A 19,448-nucleotide genomic window follows, 5' to 3' on the forward strand; every position below is an offset into this window, starting at 1 on the left:
TTTACCTCACTGTCCTGTTCAAAATCTAGTGGAAGTAAATCTAATGATGTCAATCCCTGTGATGGATGCACAGAAAGCTCCTCATGAGGAAGACTCAGTGTCTGGTGTGTTCAGCATAGTTTGCACATCGTGCCAAACACTGATTGTCTTCTCTGTTGTGAATTCTGTTCTTGGGCTCCCTCCGGTGGTTATGAGTGGTAGTGCTGCTGTCTGTGGATCGCAGCATTTATTAGGTATGTTCACTTTTTGCAATTTGGACTCAGCTATTTAGTCCTGCTTGATCCTTTAGTCAGTGCCAGTTGTCCATTGTTTTTGGAGGATTCACATCCCTTTCTGGTCTCTCCTGTTTGCTGTGCTTTTCAACAAAGATAAGTCCTGGCTTTGTTTTTGATGTCCACATGCTGTGGGCCTTATAGTTCAGTGCATTTTCATGTTTTGTCTTGTCCAGCTTGTCTGTGTAAGGATTTTTTGCAGTCAAGCGGTATCTCTGGAGATGCAGATATACCCTCCATGTATTTAGTCAGATGTGGAGTTTTGTATTTTCTGTGGTGGATATTTTCTAGTGTTTTAATACTGACCGCATAGTTCTCTGTCCTATTCTTTCTTTTTAGCTAGTAAGGCCTCCTTTGCTTATCCTGATTTCAGTCTGCGTTTGTCATTTCCCTCTCCTCTCACAGTCAATATTTGTGGGGGGCTGTCTATCCTTTGGGGGATTTTCTCTGAGGCAAGATAGTTTTCTCGTTTCTATCTTTAGGGGTAGTTAGTCCTTAGGCTGTGTCGAGGTGTCTAGGGAGTGTTAGGTACATCCCACGGCTATTTCTAGTTGCGCTGCTAAGTTCAGGGTCTGCGGTCAGTACAGGTACCACCTTCTCCAGAGTACGTCACATGCTGCTCCTAGGCCACCAGATCATAACACTTCTCCACTAGGATGACTGGTGCAGGAGCGAAGAAGCCACTGTTTCCTCACTCCCGTGCTGGTCAGCAAATTATGCAGATTGTACCAGGCACTGAGAGTCTTCCAGAATCAGGAGGAAGACTGTATATTTATAAATTGAAAATTATTTAAGGAAAACCTGTCATCTCCTGAAACAATATTAACCCACAGATATGGGGTTAATCTACTAGTTAATAGCATTCCAAAGCTGTGTGGCCACAGCACTGAAACACAGCTATTGGGAGAAAATTAACCTTATTCCTCCCAGCAGCCTCTGGTTTTCAGTCATGAAAGTGTGGCCAGCACAGCCTCAGTCATTGCTCAGTGCATCGTGAGCAACGATTGTAAGCTCAACTTTGCACATTGACCTGCAGTATATCAGTGCTGTCAGTCAGTGTCGATGCATGCTAACAGCTGCCGCTCTTTGTGGACGGAGCGGTAACCGAAGACACACCCGCCACGCCTCTCTAACTTAAAGCTGGAGGCTGCAGGAAGGAGTAAAGTTCATTTCTTTCCAACAGTCGTGCTTCCAGTAAGGTGGCCACACAGCTTTCAAACACTGTTAACCTATCGATTAACCCCATATTATTATATGTGATTACACCCCTCATTAAAAGTGATTACACACCTCACATTTTTGCAAATGTTTCATTTTATTTTTTTCATGGGACAACACTGAAGATATGACACTTTGATACAATGTTACATAGTTACATGGTTTGAAAAAAGACCTAGGTCCATCAAGTTCAACCTTTCCCCGCCAATTAAACATTTGGTCATTAACTATGGTTAATTAGGTACATTAACTATAGCCCATAATGTTATGCGCTTTGAGGAAATCATCCAGCCATTTTTTAAAAGCTTCTGCCATTGCTACCTTTTGTGGTAGGGAATTCTCACTGCTCTAACGGTAAAGAACCCTTTCCTATTTAGCTGCCGGAATCGCCTTTCTTCCACCTGTAGTGAGTGCCCCTCTGGTCCTAAGTATGGTCTTTTGACGGCATAAGTCATGCAACAGTCCTTTGTATTGACCCCGCATATATTTATACATGCTAATGAGATCCCCTCTGAGGTGTATTTTTTTTAAGCTAAGCAAGCCCAATTTTTCCAACCTCTCATCATATGAGAGGCCTTCCATCCTTTGTAATAATCTAGTTTCCCACCTTTGAACTGATTCTAACTTCTTAATATCATTTTTAAAATGTGGGGCCCAAAACTGGATCGCCTAATAAGCGATTTATAAAGGAGTAACAATACGTTGGCATCACGGGATTTTAGCTCTCTTTTTGTACACCCTAAAATATTTTTTCCTTTTATGACAATAGGTCCACTGTAGTATCTATTTATATCAACATGGCTAATACCTTGTAGCTTGCATAACATTGTAAATTTGGTGTGCCCTCAAAATAACTCACACAAAAATTAAAGTCTAATCCGCTGGAAACTAAAGTGAGTACACACATAAGTGAAAATGGCCAAATTGTACCCAAAGTGTCAATTTGTTTCGCTACCATTATTTTCAAACACTGCCTTAACTATCTTCTGCATGGAGGTCACAAGAGCTTCACATGCTGCCGCTGGCATCTTCTTCCACTCCTCCATGATGACATAACGGAGCTGGTGGATGTTGGCTATCTTACGTTCCTCCCCCTTCCATTTGAGGATGCTCCACAGATGTTCAGTAGGGTTTAGGTCTGGAGATATGCTTGGCCAGTCCAGCACCTTTACCCTCCGTTTCTTTAGGAGATGTGGAGGTCAGACCCCCACTATTCAGAAAGTTATAACACAGCCCAGTTATCTGCCATAACTTTCTGTGATGATTATTACCCTTTATGCCTATTTAGAACGTACTCTAGAAACCAGACATGAATGCTTATCACAATAATATGTATTATATCTGTGCATTTCAGGAGCTAATTTCCGATGTGCGCAACCCACAATCCATGTCAAATTTTGAAAAGAAATGTTTAATCAGGATAAGAGCAAAAGGAGACCATACTTGTGGATTAAACACAAGCTGGGGCCAATGGGGTGAAGAGATATCATGTGGTAAGATTTCAGTGTACAAAAGTCACAAAAAGCCATGTTATATGTATATTTATATGGAATTCCAGCATTCTGCACAGTAAAGATTAGGAGTAAAGGCTTCGCTGTCTAGGATAAGCTGAAATTGTGCCTGAAATAAACATTACACCATATGTGTAGTATTCCTACAAATATTATAATAATTCAATAATACAATTTGAGAATTTCTGCATAGGTCTCTGAAGCCTGAATTCATCAATAAAAAAGCTTCAGCTTATGTTTCTCAATCTCAAAATACTATTACAGCACAAAGGTGCCTGAAAAATTGGACTTGCATTCCTATAGCAGTTGCCTCCATGACCCAATAGAGGACTAGGGTATATTTCGTTCTTCACCATAATGACAGTCACATTTATCCTCATCGACTCTATAGAATACTTATATGATAAGATGTCAATTTCTAGATTTGGTCCATTTTTTATAAATCATTTGCAACCTGTCTGATTGAATTGTACGAGCATAATAAGGAATATTTAACTTGCGGCACAAAAGCTTTGCTGCGAGTCGAATTTCCCACAAAAATCTGCGAGAACTGGCGAATTTGAATTTCAAAAGATCCATTCATCACTAATAACTTTTTTTTAGCAATTGGTTCTTAATGTGTTAATTAAAAATTTATGAAATTTGGATACAACTCTGAAGTACAAAATCTGTCTTCCTAATTTCATCCATGTCTCACAGATTGCCATAGACTTTAAAGGCAGAGTCTGATCAGCAAAATTGATGTGAATACGACATGTAGGACATGCTCTGACTGTCATGAACTGGAGACACTGACCCGTTTTTAAAGCTGATGTGTGTATGGTTCAGTAAAATTCTGTGGGTCACTGTGAGGTCCGAGAAAATAATCAGACTAGTATGTGTAGCCTAACAATCCAAATTTTCTCAGAACTGCCCTGATGATCAAACATCAAAGTGTAGAGGACATATTACACTTGCATAACATAGGCCATATTAGGATTCTGTATTGGGCGTAGACTTAAAGGGAACCTGTCACCTGAATTTGGCGGAACCGGTTTTGGGTCATATGGGCAGAGTTTTCGGGTGTTTGATTCACCCTTTCCTTACCCGCTGGCTGCATGCTGGCCGCAATATTGGATTGAAGTTCATTCTCTGTCCTCCGTAGTACACGCCTGCACAAGGCAATCTTGCCTTGCGCAGGCGTGTACTACGGAGGATAGAGGATGCAGCTTAGGGTCCAAGCTTGGCAGTCCTTGGGAATCTGCCAGAGGGCCAGATAAAAGGTCATCGAGGGCAGTAAATCGTCTACAGTGTCGGCACTGGCTCTACCGATGAGCCCTGCAGTCAATTAGCAGCCAACTCACTTTTTCCTCATTTGGACGTAACTGACATGCAGAGGAAGTCAGAGCTGCAGCATCTCTCTTATTTCCTCTAGATGTCTAATTTGTCTGAAGGAGGGGAGAGTGAAGCAGCCACTGATTGGCTGCATGCTTCGTAGGATGCAACTATGTCATGCAAGCCCCAGGAGAGCTGGTTCCGACACCAGCACCGGAGGTGAGTAAAGCTATTATTTTATAAGGGGAAACGTACTGATTGAGGAGTTGTCTGAGTAGTTGACAACCCCTCTAAAGCATGCTGTGTACTTGTACTGTTCTCTTTATTCACTTTAATAGGCTGCATAATGTATGATAATAAGCCTGGGGTACTGTGATTTTAGAATTGTGTTTGAACTAAGGTTACTTAACACCTAGCAAAGGAATGTTTAGAATCACTACTCCAGTGATGGGATTCAGGTCTGCCTTCCTAAAAGTGTAGGTTAGTGGATACGTTAATGGCAGTTTCATTATACAATTGTGCTCAAAAGTTTACATACCCCAGCAGAATTTTTGCTTTCTTGGCCTTTTTTCAGAGAATATGAATTATAACACCAAAACTTTTTCTCCACTCATGGTTAGTGGTTGGGTGAAGCCATTTATTGTGTTTTCTCTTTTTAACTCATAATGACAACCCAAAACATCCAAGTGACCCTGATCAAAAGTTCACATACCCCATTTCTTAATACCATGTATTGCCCCCTCTAACATCAATGACAGCTTGAAGTCTTTTGTAGTAGTGGTAGATGAGGTTCTTTATTTTCTCAGATGGTAAAGCTGCCCACTCTTCTTGGCAAAAAGGCTCCAGTTCCTGTAAATTCCTGGACTGTCTTGCATGAACTGCGTGCTTGAGATCTCTGCAGAGTGGCTCAATGATATTGAGGTCAGGAGACTGAGATGGCCACTCCGGAAGCTTCACTTTGTTCTGCTGTAGCCAATGACAGGTCGACTTGACCAAGTGTTTTGGACTGTTGTCATGTGATGAAGTCATGAATTAATTCACTGTGGAATCAGTGACGCTATATTAGAGAGTAAAATAAATAAGTGGGGTGTGTCTCTTAATGAATTGGGTCACGGGTGCACAACATTTTTTGGTCCACCGGCCGCCTTGTCGTATTGAACTGATCTAAATGGCTGCAAAAAAAGGGTAATTATATGAATACATCTGCACAACCAAGTTTTGAGTATTTGATAATGATTTGGAGAGTTTCTGCTAAAAATAAAAATCACTGTGAACTAATTCAAACTTATACTGAGTTTTTGAAGCAGAAACTCAACCAAACCCTCTTCATAATCTCAAAACTAAGTTTTGAGAATTTTTCAGTTTTAACATGAAGCATGTTATGGATTGCTACATGATCCACAGTCAGTGCATGAAATCAGTGCCAGAATTATCATCAGTACAGGAATATATTACAAAGCTTAATACAGTGATCAATTGCAGTTTCAGGTCAGTTTCAGGTCAGCCCCATATACACTGTTATTATGTAAACCTGCAACTTCTAGTAGGTCCTTAACAATAGTAAGGAAATATTCTGAGTTGTTGTTACCAACCATCATCAGACTGTAGAAAATATAGGAACCACAGCACTGATGAGACACAGGAAGGAATACAAATAAACATTTATATCCAGATACCTAATAGGTTACATCTTTGATCATTCCCATCCCTTTTTCCGGCATTTCCTTGTCTCCTCTGCGCTGTAGCACCAGCAGAAGTGTGATGAGATCACAGTGTAACAAGCTCATCACGCTGCTGCACATCAGGGTTGGTCTGAGAAGCGCTCTTCTGCCCTGCCCCTGTCCCAGAACCATAATGTTAAACAGTATTCGCTTCTGAAAAGACAAATACAGCTAAACAAAGGAAGATGAAAACCAGAATTGCCTGGGTCTCTGGGGGGTTGCACAACATCCTTTGGTGAGCAGCATGCGTCCTGTGTTCCATTTATTGCGCAGGCCTGAATTAGGTGTATCTTAGGCCTCTGTCACATTTCCGTCGGCCCGATGTACCGACGGACGTAGTGCAAATAGTGCACAACGTGGGCAGCGGATGTAGTTTTCAGACGCATCCGCTGCCCACTATGAGTTAGAGTACCTAACAGCAATATTTCGCAATCTAGAACGAAACTGCCGCACAGCTGTTCCTTACACATGGGCGATGTTAGCGGTGCATGTATCACTTATCTTGGATCCAACCGCCAGGTAGAGGTGCACGCAGGAGACAAGTCAAACCACTGGTACTGTGTAGAAAGAAGCGGCAACACTCACCGGTCCTGTGTGGTCTGAGTCTTTATTTAGAAGATTACAACCATCGTATCTTCACGGCATCGGGATACAAACGAAGGGGGAGGTGAGCAGGATGTGACGACGGCCGTTTCGCGCCGACGATAGCGCTTCCACGGGTCTAAGGTGCAGGAGCATGACGCGGGTTCATAAAGGCAGGTGAGGGGAAAACCCCTCCCCCCTCCTCCACATCCCCGCCCCTCTACTTCCCGCACCCTCAGACAAGGTAATCATATGTGATAAGTGAGACTAAAAGGAACCGGGATTAACCCGGATCATTAACACCATAGCTCCCGATTAAAAACAAACAATACAAAACAAGACCCCAAACGGCCATACAGGCATGAAGACAGAAAGTAACAATACATATACCCTCCTCCCATTCACATACAATGAGTCACCCGCATAATCTCAAGCACGTATATAACCGATGGGACAATATCGTTACCCCACCGCAAAGAGTTAATGCGTTTAATCGTATGCACGTAAATACTAGCGTGTGCGGATGTCATACGCAGCAAAACCAGGCGAGTCTGAATACATAAGGAACTGCAGATTATTACAAAAAGACAGCCATGTCAATTCTGTCATTCAGGCCTGCCGGACCAACCGCGTGCGTGCGCATGATCCACTGTGCCTCTTTCCTAAGTAGAAGTTTATGCACATCGCCCCCCTGTACTGGAGCAACCACCCTCTCAATGCCTGCAAAAGTGAGGACGTCCGGGTCCCCTCGATGGGTATCCCTGATATGTTCAATTAACCTTGGTGCACCTATGCCAGTTCGAATTGACCTATAATGTTCTCTAAACCGAGTACACAAATGCCTAATAGTTTTACCGATGTAAAATCTCTTACAGGGACAGAACACCACATACACCACGTAATCGGTCTTACACGATATAAACTGCTGGACGGTATGTCTCACAGGCCCTATATCTAAAGATCGTCCAGTTACATGTTGCTTACACGAAAGGCAGTGACCACAACGGAAATTTCCTTTCGGAACGCACCGTTCTAACCAATTTGAACCGGGGTTAGACACACGATTCCGCACCAGTACGTCCCTGATCCGTGTGCTTCGTCTATTGGAAATTAGCGGCCCTTTAGCCACTTTGTCCGCCAGGTCTCTATCTCCTGCCAACACATGCCAATACCTTCTGATCGAAGCCCGGATTTCACGGTCCATGGGACCAAACCAAAAACAAAAGGAAAACCGCTGACCCCCAGAGGCTCCACCACTGCCCGACCCCGACCGTCCGTGTCCATCCACCCGCTCCACTGCCCTCCGCAACACACTGTCCGGGTAGCCTCTAGCCCTAAATCTATCACATAACTCTCCAGACTGCCTCTCAAACCCTAACTGTGTATTATTAATCCTCCTCGTCCGGAGGAGTTGACTATAGGGTAATGAGCGTCTGGTGTGCACGGGGTGGTAACTACCAAAATGTAAGACAGAGTTGGTGGCAGTGGGTTTTCGATGGACTGACGTGCAAATATCCCCGTCTTGAATCCTCACTGCTACATCCAGGAACTCCAGACTCTCTCCTCCAAAAACGGAGGTAAAGGACATCCCCATAGTATTAAAATTCAAATAATCCACAAATGAATGAAAGCTATCCTCTGTCCCGTCCCATATCAGGAATACATCGTCCACGAATCGAATGAAAACTTTGATATGTTTAAGGAATGGGTTGTTGGCAGAATACACGTAAGTATCTTCAAAAGCTGCCAAAAACAGATTGGCGAAAGTACATGCAGCCGGGGTTCCCATGGCAGTCCCAGTGGTCTGGACATACCAGGTATCCAAAAACATGAAGGCATTATGGGTTAGAATGAACCTTAACCCATTGCACACGAAGTCGATGAAAGTCGGACTCTTATCGGTGGTGTCCACTCCCAAAGACTGAGGTATCCTGGTATATAAACTGACCACGTCAATGGACGCCAGGGAGAACCCCGGCTGCCATGTAAAGCCCTGGCTCTGTTTCAGAAAGGAGCTCGTATCCCTGATATAGGAGGGGACAGAACGGAGCAAAGGTCTGAGAAGCCAGTCTACATAACGGGACAGTGGCTCTGTCAAGGAACCCACCCCCGATACGATGGGCCTACCCGGGGGCTGGGAAATGGACTTGTGTACTTTGGGTAGATAGTACCAATGGGGTCTTACCGGGAATTCTGGGAGTAATTTCTCCGCTTTATTCTGCGTAATGACCCCTAATTCGACCGACCCCCTTAAAAAGGAGCGTAGCTCCTCCTTATACCTATTGGTCGGGTACCCAGGCAACTCCCTGTATGTACATATGTCCGACAGCTGACGTTTAGCCTCCGATAAATACGCCTCCCTGGGTAACAATACCACCTTACCGCCTTTATCGGCTGGTCTCACGATGACATCATTCCAACCAGCCAATTCCCTTAAGGCTGTCCTCTCTGCATCAGTAAGATTATTAGGGGCCCGCTTATACACCAAAGCCTCCATATCTCTTAAAACCAAAGATTCAAATACATCGATTAGATTTCCAGGGGACGTAATGGGCATGAAGGAGGAAGGGACTCCCCCTGTGAATGGGGTCACCCGATTAGACACATCTACTTCAGTATTAATACCGTCGTCTTCAAGGCTCAATAACAAAGTTGCGTCTTCACGCATATTAGCGAGCGTATCATCAGACGAACCTGCCATAAACCCCAAGGGTCCTACGGCACAAGGTCTTTCCCCCTCCAAACAAACTGTGCTAGTAGAGCCAGATATAAAAGCTTTGTGGAGATGAATCTTTCTTATAGCTTTAAACATATCCACCTGGAATTCAGTAAAGTCAAAGTCATCAGGGATACAGAAATTAAGACCCTTAGATAATAACGACAGTTGCGCGGGTTCTAAAACACGCTCGGTTAAATTTAAGACACAATCTTCAGGGGAGAATCTAACACCTGGGTCTACCGCCAAGACACATTCTTCCTCTTGTGTCTCCAAGCTGGAACGTGACCGCCGCTTCCCCCTTCGGGTTCTCTTTCTAAAGGGAGAGAGCTGACACCAGCGACCGATATCGTGGGTGGATTGTCTCTTGTCTCAGTCCCCGTAGAAGTCCCTTCACTAAGGCTTGAATCGGACTCGGTGGTCAAATAGTCCTTACGGCGATGCTGATTACGTTTCTTATTCCTCCACTTCTTACTTCTAGAGGACTTGCCCCCAGTAACCTGGGTAGAGATCCTATCTTTGTGCATATTCTGCCAGGAAAAGACCTGCCCGGAATCATAGTCACTCTTATCCCGGATGAACTTGTCTCTTTTCCTGGTTTTAATTTCAGCCTGAATGGGAATAAGTTTATAATCCATCTTTTTGTTCATCACTGCTGAAATGGGAGTGATGTCACGTTTAGATCTGAGTGGGAAAGCATTATGCTGAAATGCTCCCAGGACTTACTCTCACTGGTATTGAAGTCGAATATGCGGAATTATGAATTGGTCAACGCTGACATCCTAAAAACTCAGGCAGAATTAAAGAGCAGGCTTACTGAAAGCCAATGGACCGCGCTGAACAAAAAGATGGATTATAAACTTATTCCCATTCAGGCTGAAATTAAAACCAGGAAAAGAGACAAGTTCATCCGGGATAAGAGTGACTATGATTCCGGGCAGGTCTTTTCCTGGCAGAATATGCACAAAGATAGGATCTCTACCCAGGTTACTGGGGGCAAGTCCTCTAGAAGTAAGAAGTGGAGGAATAAGAAATGTAATCAGCATCGCCGTAAGGACTATTTGACCACCGAGTCCGATTCAAGTCTTAGTGAAGGGACTTCTACGGGGACTGAGACAAGAGACAATCCACCCACGATATCGGTCGCTGGTGTCAGCTCTCTCCCTTTAGAAAGAGAACCCGAAGGGGGAAGCGGCGGTCACATTCCAGCTTGGAGACACAAGAGGAAGAATGTGTCTTGGCGGTAGACCTAGGTGTTAGATTCTCCCCTGAAGATTGTGTCTTAAATTTAACCGAGCGTGTTTTAGAACCCGCGCAACTGTCGTTATTATCTAAGGGTCTTAATTTCTGTATCCCTGATGACTTTGACTTTACTGAATTCCAGGTGGATATGTTTAAAGCTATAAGAAAGATTCATCTCCACAAAGCTTTTATATCTGGCTCTACTAGCACGGTTTGTTTGGAGGGGGAAAGTGTTGTGGATTCTGTTTTTGGGCTCCCTCTGGTGGTTACAGATGGTACTGGGTGACTTGTGTTCTCTGCGGTCTCTGGTGTCCACCTGTTCTATCAGGATATGGGAGTTTCCTATTTAACCTGGCTTTCTTGTCATTTCCTCGCCGGCGATCAATGTAATCAGTGTGTCTTGTTACCTCTGCTTTCCGCTTCAGTAATCTTCAGGACAAGCTAAGTTTTTGATTTTCCTGTTCCACGTTTTGCTTTATTTTTGTTTTTGTCCAGCTTGCAGTTATGTGATTCCTTGTTGCTGGTTGCTCTAGTGGGCTGATATTACTCCTCATGTTCCATGAGTTGGCACATGAGTTCAGGTAATTTCAGGATGGTTTTTTTGTAGGATTTTTCGCTGACCGCGCAGTTCACTTTTGTATCCTCTGCTATCTAGTTTTAGCGGGCCTCATTTTGCTGAATCTGTTTTCATTACTACGTATGTGCTTTCCTCTCATTTCACCGTCATTACATGTGGGGGGCTGCTATTTCTGTGGGGTGTTTCTCTGGAGGCAAGAGAGGTCTTTGTTTCTTCTAATAGGGGAAGCTAGTCCTTCGGCTGGCGCGAGACGTCTAGAATCATCGTAGGCACGTTCCCCGGCTACTGCTAGAGTTGTGAATTAGGTTCAGGATCGCGGTCAGCTCAGTTTCCATCACCCTAGAGCTTGTTCTGTTTTTTGTGTGCTTGTCCTTTTGTGATCCCCTGCCATTGGGATCATGACAGGAAAGACCTTGTGCCGTAGGACCCTTGGGGTTTATGGCAGGTTCGTCTGATGATACGCTCGCTAATATGCGTGAAGACGCAACTTTGTTATTGAGCCTTGAAGACGACGGTATTAATACTGAGGTAGATGTGTCTAATCGGGTGACCCCATTCACAGGGGGAGTCCCTTCCTCCTTCATGCCCATTACGTCCCCTGGAAATCTAATCGATGTATTTGAATCTTTGGTTTTAAGAGATATGGAGGCTTTGGTGTATAAGCGGGCCCCTAATAATGTTACTGATGCAGAGAGGACAGCCTTAAGGGAATTGGCTGGTTGGAATGATGTCATCGTGAGACCAGCCGATAAAGGCGGTAAGGTGGTATTGTTACCCAGGGAGGCGTATTTATCGGAGGCTAAACGTCAGCTGTCGGACATATGTACATACAGGGAGTTGCCTGGGGACCCGACCAATAGGTATAAGGAGGAGCTACACTCCTTTTTAAGGGGGTCGGTCGAATTAGGGGTCATTACGCAGAATAAAGCGGAGAAATTACTCCCAGAATTCCCGGTAAGACCCCATTGGTACTATCTACCCAAAGTACACAAGTCCATTTCCCAGCCCCCGGGTAGGCCCATCGTATCGGGGGTGGGTTCCTTGACAGAGCCACTGTCCCGTTATGTAGACTGGCTTCTCAGACCTTTGCTCCGTTCTGTCCCCTCCTATATCAGGGATACGAGCTCCTTTCTGAAACAGATCCAGGGCTTTACATGGCAGCCGGGGTTCTCCCTGGCGTCCATTGACGTGGTCAGTTTATATAATAATAATAATTTTTATTTATATAGCGCCAACATATTCCGCAGCGCTTTACAAATTATAGAGGGGACTTGTACATACAATAGACATTACAGCATAACAGAAATACAGTTCAAAACAGATACCAGGAGGAATGAGGGCCCTGCTCGCAAGCTTACAAACAATGAGGAAAAGGGGAGATACGAGAGGTGGATGGTAACAATTGCTATAGTTATTCGGACCGGCCATAGTGTAAGGCTCGGGTGTTCATGTAAAGCTGCATGAACCAGTTAACTGCCTAAGTATGCAGCAGTACAGACACAGAGGGCTATTAACTGCATAAAGTGAATGAGAACATAGTGCGAGGAATCTGATTTTTGTTTTGTTTTGTTTTTTTTTTTTTTAAATAGGCCACACAGGGATCGTTAGGTTAATGCATTGAGGCGGTAGGCCAGTCTGAACAAATGAGTTTTTAGGGCACGCTTAAAACTGTGGGGATTGGGAATTAATCGTATTAACCTAGGTAGTGCATTCCAAAGAATATACCAGGATCCCTCAGTCTTTGGGAGTGGACACTATCAGGCGGGTGTTGGACACCACCGATAAGAGTCCGACTTTCATCGACTTCGTGTGCAATGGGTTAAGGTTCATTCTAACCCATAATGCCTTCATGTTTTTGGATACCTGGTATGTCCAGACCACTGGGACTGCCATGGGGACCCCGGCTGCATGTACTTTCGCCAATCTGTTTTTGGCAGCTTTTGAAGATACTTACGTGTATTCTGCCAACAACCCATTCCTTAAACATATCAAAGTTTTCATTCGATTCGTGGACGATGTATTCCTGATATGGGACGGGACAGAGGATAGCTTTCATTCATTTGTGGATTATTTGAATTTTAATACTATGGGGATGTCCTTTACCTCCGTTTTTGGAGGAGAGAGTCTGGAGTTCCTGGATGTAGCAGTGAGGATTCAAGACGGGGATATTTGCACGTCAGCCCATCGAAAACCCACTGCCACCAACTCTGTCTTACATTTTGGTAGTTACCACCCCGTGCACACCAGACGCTCATTACCCTATAGTCAACTCCTCCGGACGAGGAGGATTAATAATACACAGTTAGGGTTTGAGAGGCAGTCTGGAGAGTTATGTGATAGATTTAGGGCTAGGGGCTACCCGGACAGTGTGTTGCGGAGGGCAGTGGAGCGGGTGGATGGACACGGACGGTCGGGGTCGGGCAGTGGTGGAGCCTCTGGGGGTCAGCGGTTTTCCTTTTGTTTTCGGTATGGTCCCATGGACCGTGAAATCCGGGCTTCGATCAGAAGGCATTGGCATGTGTTGGCAGGAGATAGAGACCTGGCGGACAAAGTGGCTAAAGGGCCGCTAATTTCCAATAGACGAAGCACACGGATCAGGGACGTACTGGTGCGGAATCGTGTGTCTAACCCCGGTTCAAATTGGTTAGAACGGTGCGTTCCGAAAGGAAATTTCCGTTGTGGTCACTGCCTTTCGTGTAAGCAACATGTAACTGGACGATCTTTAGATATAGGGCCTGTGAGACATACCGTCCAGCAGTTTATATCGTGTAAGACCGATTACGTGGTGTATGTGGTGTTCTGTCCCTGTAAGAGATTTTACATCGGTAAAACTATTAGGCATTTGTGTACTCGGTTTAGAGAACATTATAGGTCAATTCGAACTGGCATAGGTGCACCAAGGTTAATTGAACATATCAGGGATACCCATCGAGGGGACCCGGACGTCCTCACTTTTGCAGGCATTGAGAGGGTGGTTGCTCCAGTACAGGGGGGCGATGTGCATAAACTTCTACTTAGGAAAGAGGCACAGTGGATCATGCGCCCGCGCGCGGTTGGCCGGCAGGCCTGAATGACAGAATTGACATGGCTGTCTTTTTGTAATAATCTGCAGTTCCTTATGTATTCAGACTCGCCTGGTTTTGCTGCGTATGACATCCACACACGCTAGTATTTACGTGCATACGATTAAACGCATTAACTCTTTGCGTTGGGGTAACGATATTGTCCCATCGGTTATATACGTGCTTGAGATTATGCGGGTGACTCATTGTATGTGAATGGGAGGAGGGTATATGTATTGTTACTTTCTGTCTTCATGCCTGTATGGCCGTTTGGGGTCTTGTTTTGTATTGTTTGTTTTTAATCAGGAGCTATGGTGTTAATGATCCGGGTTAATCCCGGTTCCTTTTAGTCTCACTTATCACATATGATTACCTTGTCTGAGGGTGCGGGAAGTAGAGGGGCGGGGATGTGGAGGAGGGGGGAGGGGTTTTCCCCTCACCTGCCTTTATGAACCCGCGTCATGCTCCTGCACCTTAGACCCGTGGAAGCGCTATCGTCGGCGCGAAACGGCCGTCGTCACATCCTGCTCACCTCCCCCTTCGTTTGTATCCTGATGCCGTGAAGATACGATGGTTGTAATCTTCTAAATAAAGACTCAGACCACACAGGACCGGTGAGTGTTGCCGCTTCTTTCTACACAGTACCTAACAGCAATATTGCCTTCCTTAGAGTTGTGACCAGATTGCTTATTAATTTTGAAATGTAGCAAGACACGTTCTTCTCCTCCTTCTCCTTTGGGACATAACAACTTGGATTCACTGAGTCTAGGATAAGACCAGGGAAAACCTGCACTTTTTAGGCTCTAATTTTGATTTTATTTTATTTTTCTAAAATAAGTAGCCAAACCAAACCTTGTCAAAGTTGCCCTTAACTCTGCAAACTGAGTTCTGCAGCGCTCGATAGATATGCCCACAATAAGGAAATCATCGAACTAAGGTATCACCAACGCTTCTTTCTTTCATAGGTGAGTTGTTATTTCTGCTATAATCTCCATAAAGCCTTGAGGGCCCAATGACAATTGAAGCTAAGAACCTGAAACTGAAAGCCTGATTTGTCCTTTTAAGCTAAGAGTTAATCTCGGGAATTTTTGGTGTTTCATGTGAATTGGAACATGATAGTACACGTCCTTTAAATCCTAGACTACCATATAGCAATCTGAAACCAGAAGTTGTATAGCCTATCTTATAGACTCCATTTTAAATTGTCTAACTCTCAGGAATCTGTTCGGCCTCTACAGGTTGTAGCAAAGCCTGGGTTAAATCCTAGCTGCATAGGTTTTAATTGGTGGCACCTGGGGAACTCTGCACATGATTAGGCTAAGTGTTCACCTTAGATAAGCAAAGCCTACTAGGGATTCAAGAATCCAATCAATCTTAAGCCCCCGTCACACACAGCGAGATCGCTAGCGAGATCGCTGCTGAGTCACAAGTTTTGTGACGCAACAGCGATCTCAGTAGCGATCTCGCTATGTGTGACATGTAGCAGCGATCAGGCCCCTGCTGTGAGATCGCTGGTCATGTCAGAATGGCCTGGGCCATTTTTTGATCGTTGAGGTCCCGCTGGGTAGCACACATCGCTGTGTTTGGCACCTTACCAACGACCTCGCTGACAGGACGTCCCATTGAATCATCATGAAATGGCATCGTTCTACAGGTCGCTACAGTTCACCGCATCGCTGCTGCGTCGTTGGGGAGATCGCACTGTGTGACATCTCACCAGCGACCACATAGCGACGCTTGAGCGATCCCTGACAGGTCGTATCGTTGTCGGAATCGCTCAAGTGTCGCTATGTGTGACGGGGCCTTAAGCTGGGGTAAGCAGGATCAGATTTCATAAATAAAATATAACTTTTACTGTTCAAGCTTAAAATATTGGTAGCCAATACCTTGCAATGACTTATACAGACAGAAGTGAACCAGTACTCAATCAAAAAATGGTTGGATCTTACCATTAGATGTTTTCACTCAACAAAAATATCATGCAGGAGGAAGAAAAGGGAATTAAAATCAGACAACTAACTCTACGTTTTCTGTCATGCTCAATGTAATATCTTCCGTCATGACAAGAACAATGCCCCAGAGTGACCCATACCTCTAAAAATGTCCTTGTAAAAACCCTCCCTACGCAGTTCATGACCCTGTAGTGGGGGACTCCTCAGGGGAGATGAATGTATATAAAGGAAATAGACTGTGAAAGGTCGTGGGTAATAGGAGCCCTCCTAAATTTCAAAAAGAATAATTAAGAGGTGCTGTAATAGTATCACAGCCCCTTTATGTGGCAGAATGCTGACAGAGTGCTGTGCAGGACATGGATGGAATGCTTTCCTGGAGCAGCCATTTAACCCTTTTACCCCCCAAAGCTGTTTGCACTTTAATGACCAGGCCATTTTTTACAATTCTGACCACAGTCACTTTATAAGGTTATAACTCTGGAATGCTTCAACCGATCATACTGATTCTACTGTTTCTTTCGTTACATATGTACTTCATGATAGTGGTAAAAAAAAACAATATTATTTGCACTTACTTAGAATAGAAATTTCACAAACATTTTGAAAAATTTTCCAATTTCCAAACTTTTATTTTTAAGCCCTTCAATCAGAGAGTCAAATCACACGAAATAGTTAATAAATAACATTTTCCACATGTCGACTTTACATCAGCACAATTTTTTAAGCATAATTTTTGTTTGTTAGGAAGTTACAATGGGGAAAACAGCATTTAGTCAGCCACCAATTGCGCAAGTTCTTCCACTTAAAAAGATGAGAGAGGCCTGTAATTCACATCTTGGGTAGACCACAACTATGAGAGACAAAATGAGAAAACAAGTCCAGAAAATCACCTTGTCTGATTTGGCAACATTTATTTTGCAAATTAGGGTGGAAAATAAGTATTTGGTCATTAACAAAAGTTCATCTCAATATTTTGCTATATATCCTTTGTTGGCAATGACAGAGGTCAAACGTTTTCTGTAAGTCTTCACAAAGTTGGCACACACTGTTGGTGGTATGTTGGTCCATTCCTCCATGCAGATCTCCTCTAGAGCAGTGATGTTTTGGGCCTGTCACTGGGCAACACAGACTTTCAACTCCCTCCTAGGGTTTTCTATGGGGTTGAAATCTGGAGACTGGCTAGGCCACTCCAGGACCTTCATATGCTTCTTACAAAGCCATTCTTAGTTGCACTGGCGGTGTGCTTGGGATCATTATCATGCTAAAAGACCCATCCACGCTTCATCTTCAACGCCCTTGCTGAAGGAGGTTTGCACTCAAAATCTCACGATACCTGGCCCCATTCATTCTTTCATGTACACGGATCAGTTGTCCTAGTCCCTTTGCAGAGAAACAGCCCCAAAGCATAATGTTGCCACCCCCATGCTGCACAGTAGGTATGGTGTTCTTTGGATGCAACTCAGCATTCTGTCTCCTCCAAACACGATGAGCTTTGTTTCTTCTACCAAACAGTTCTACTTTGGTTTCATCAGACCATATGACATTCTCCCAATAATCTTCTGGATTATCCAAATGCTCTCTAGCAAACTTCAGATGGGCCCAGGCATGTACTGAATTAATCAGGGTGACACATCTGGCACAGGAGGATCTGAGTCCCTGGGGGCGTAGTGTGTTACTGATGGTAGCCTTTGTTATGGTGGTCCCAGTTCTATGCAGGTCATTCACTAGGTCCCCCCATGTGGTTGTGGGATTTTTGCTCACTTTTCTTTTGATCATTTTGACCCCACGGGGTGAGATCTTGCGTGGAGGGAGATTATAAGTGGTCTTGTATGTCTTCCATTTTCTTATTATTGCTCCCACAGTTGATTTCATCACACCAAGCCTCCTGCCTATTGCAGATTCTGTCTTTCTAGGCTGGTGCAGGGTTAAAATTTAGCTTCTCGTTTCCTTCGATAGCTCTTTGGCCTTCACCATAGTGGAGTTTGGAGTGTGACTGTTTGAAGTTGTGAACAGGTGCCTTTTATACTGATAACAATTTCAAACAAGTGCCATTACTACAAATAATGAGTGGAGGACAGAGGAGCCTCTTACAGAAGAAGTTACAGGTCTGTGAGAGACAGATATCTTGCATATTTTTAGGTGACCAAATACTTATTTTCCACCATAATTTGCAAAATAAATCTTGCGAAATCAGACAAGGTTATTTTCTGGATTTGTTTTTTCATTTTGACTCTCATAGTTGTGGTCTACCTATAATATCAATTACAGGCCTCTCTCATCTTTTTAAGTGGGAGAACTTGCACAATTGGTGGCTGACTAAATACTTTTTCCCCCACCGTATAAGGGTTAAAATTTGACCAGCGATTTCTCATGTTTCCAACAAAATTAGCAAAACCATTTTTTTTAAGGAGCACATCACATTTGAAGTGACTTTGAGGGGCTTCTATGACAGAGTATACCTAAACGTGACACCAGTCTTAAAACTGCACCCCTCAAGGTGCTCAAAACCACAAGTTTACTAACCCTTCAAGTGCTTCACGGGAATTTGTGAAATTTGAAAGGAAAAACTGAACATTTAACTTTTTGTCACAAAAATTGTATTTTAGTCCCAATTTTTTTTATTTTCACAAAGGTAACAGAAAAAAATTGACTCCAAAATTTGTTGTGCAATTTCTTCTGAGCATAGCAATACCCCATATGTGTGGTAAATCTACTGTTTGGGCACACGGCAAGGCTCGGAAAGGAAGGAATGCCATTTGACTTTTTGAATGTAAAATTTCCTGTAATAATTAGTGGACCCTATGTTGTGTTTGGAGAGCCCCTGATTTGCCTAAACAGTGTAAACCCACCCCAAACCAAACAATTGACATCATCTTGGGAGCTAGACTTCTGAAGGAACTTATATAAATGTCTGGTGTGCACCATGAACCCCCTGGTGTTTTACAGAAGTTACCAACATTGAGCCATGAAAATTTAAAAAAAAAAATCACATTTTCCCCACGAAAAGGTTTTCTAGCCCCAAACTTGGCATTTTCACAAGGGTAACAGGAGAAAGTGCACCGTACAATTTGTGCAATTTCTCCTGAGTACGTCGATACCCCATATGTGGGAGAAAACTACTGTTTGGGCGCACAGCAGAGCTCAAAAGCAAAGGAGTGCCATTTGACTTTTTGAGTGTAAAATTTGCTGGAATAACTAGCGGATGCCATGTTGCTTTTGAAGAGCCACTGATGTTGCTAAACAGTGTAAACCTCCCATAAGTGACACCATTTTGAAAACTA

At 43.9% G+C, this 19,448-nt stretch overlaps 1 protein-coding gene across 1 annotated transcript in view; it reads left to right on the plus strand.

Moving 5' to 3' along the window:
* The window catches only part of LOC138673016 (granulocyte-macrophage colony-stimulating factor receptor subunit alpha-like), a 61,071-nt gene that overhangs the window by 27,406 nt on the left and 14,217 nt on the right, over positions 1 to 19,448 (plus strand). The window contains exon 8 of the mRNA XM_069761549.1: positions 2,845 to 2,983. Within this exon, the coding sequence (XP_069617650.1) occupies positions 2,845 to 2,983 (139 nt within the window). The remainder of the gene's footprint in view (positions 1 to 2,844; positions 2,984 to 19,448) is intronic.

Source organism: Ranitomeya imitator, chromosome 3 (assembly GCF_032444005.1).
Source record: "Ranitomeya imitator isolate aRanImi1 chromosome 3, aRanImi1.pri, whole genome shotgun sequence".
Taxonomy (NCBI): Eukaryota; Metazoa; Chordata; class Amphibia; order Anura; family Dendrobatidae; genus Ranitomeya; species Ranitomeya imitator.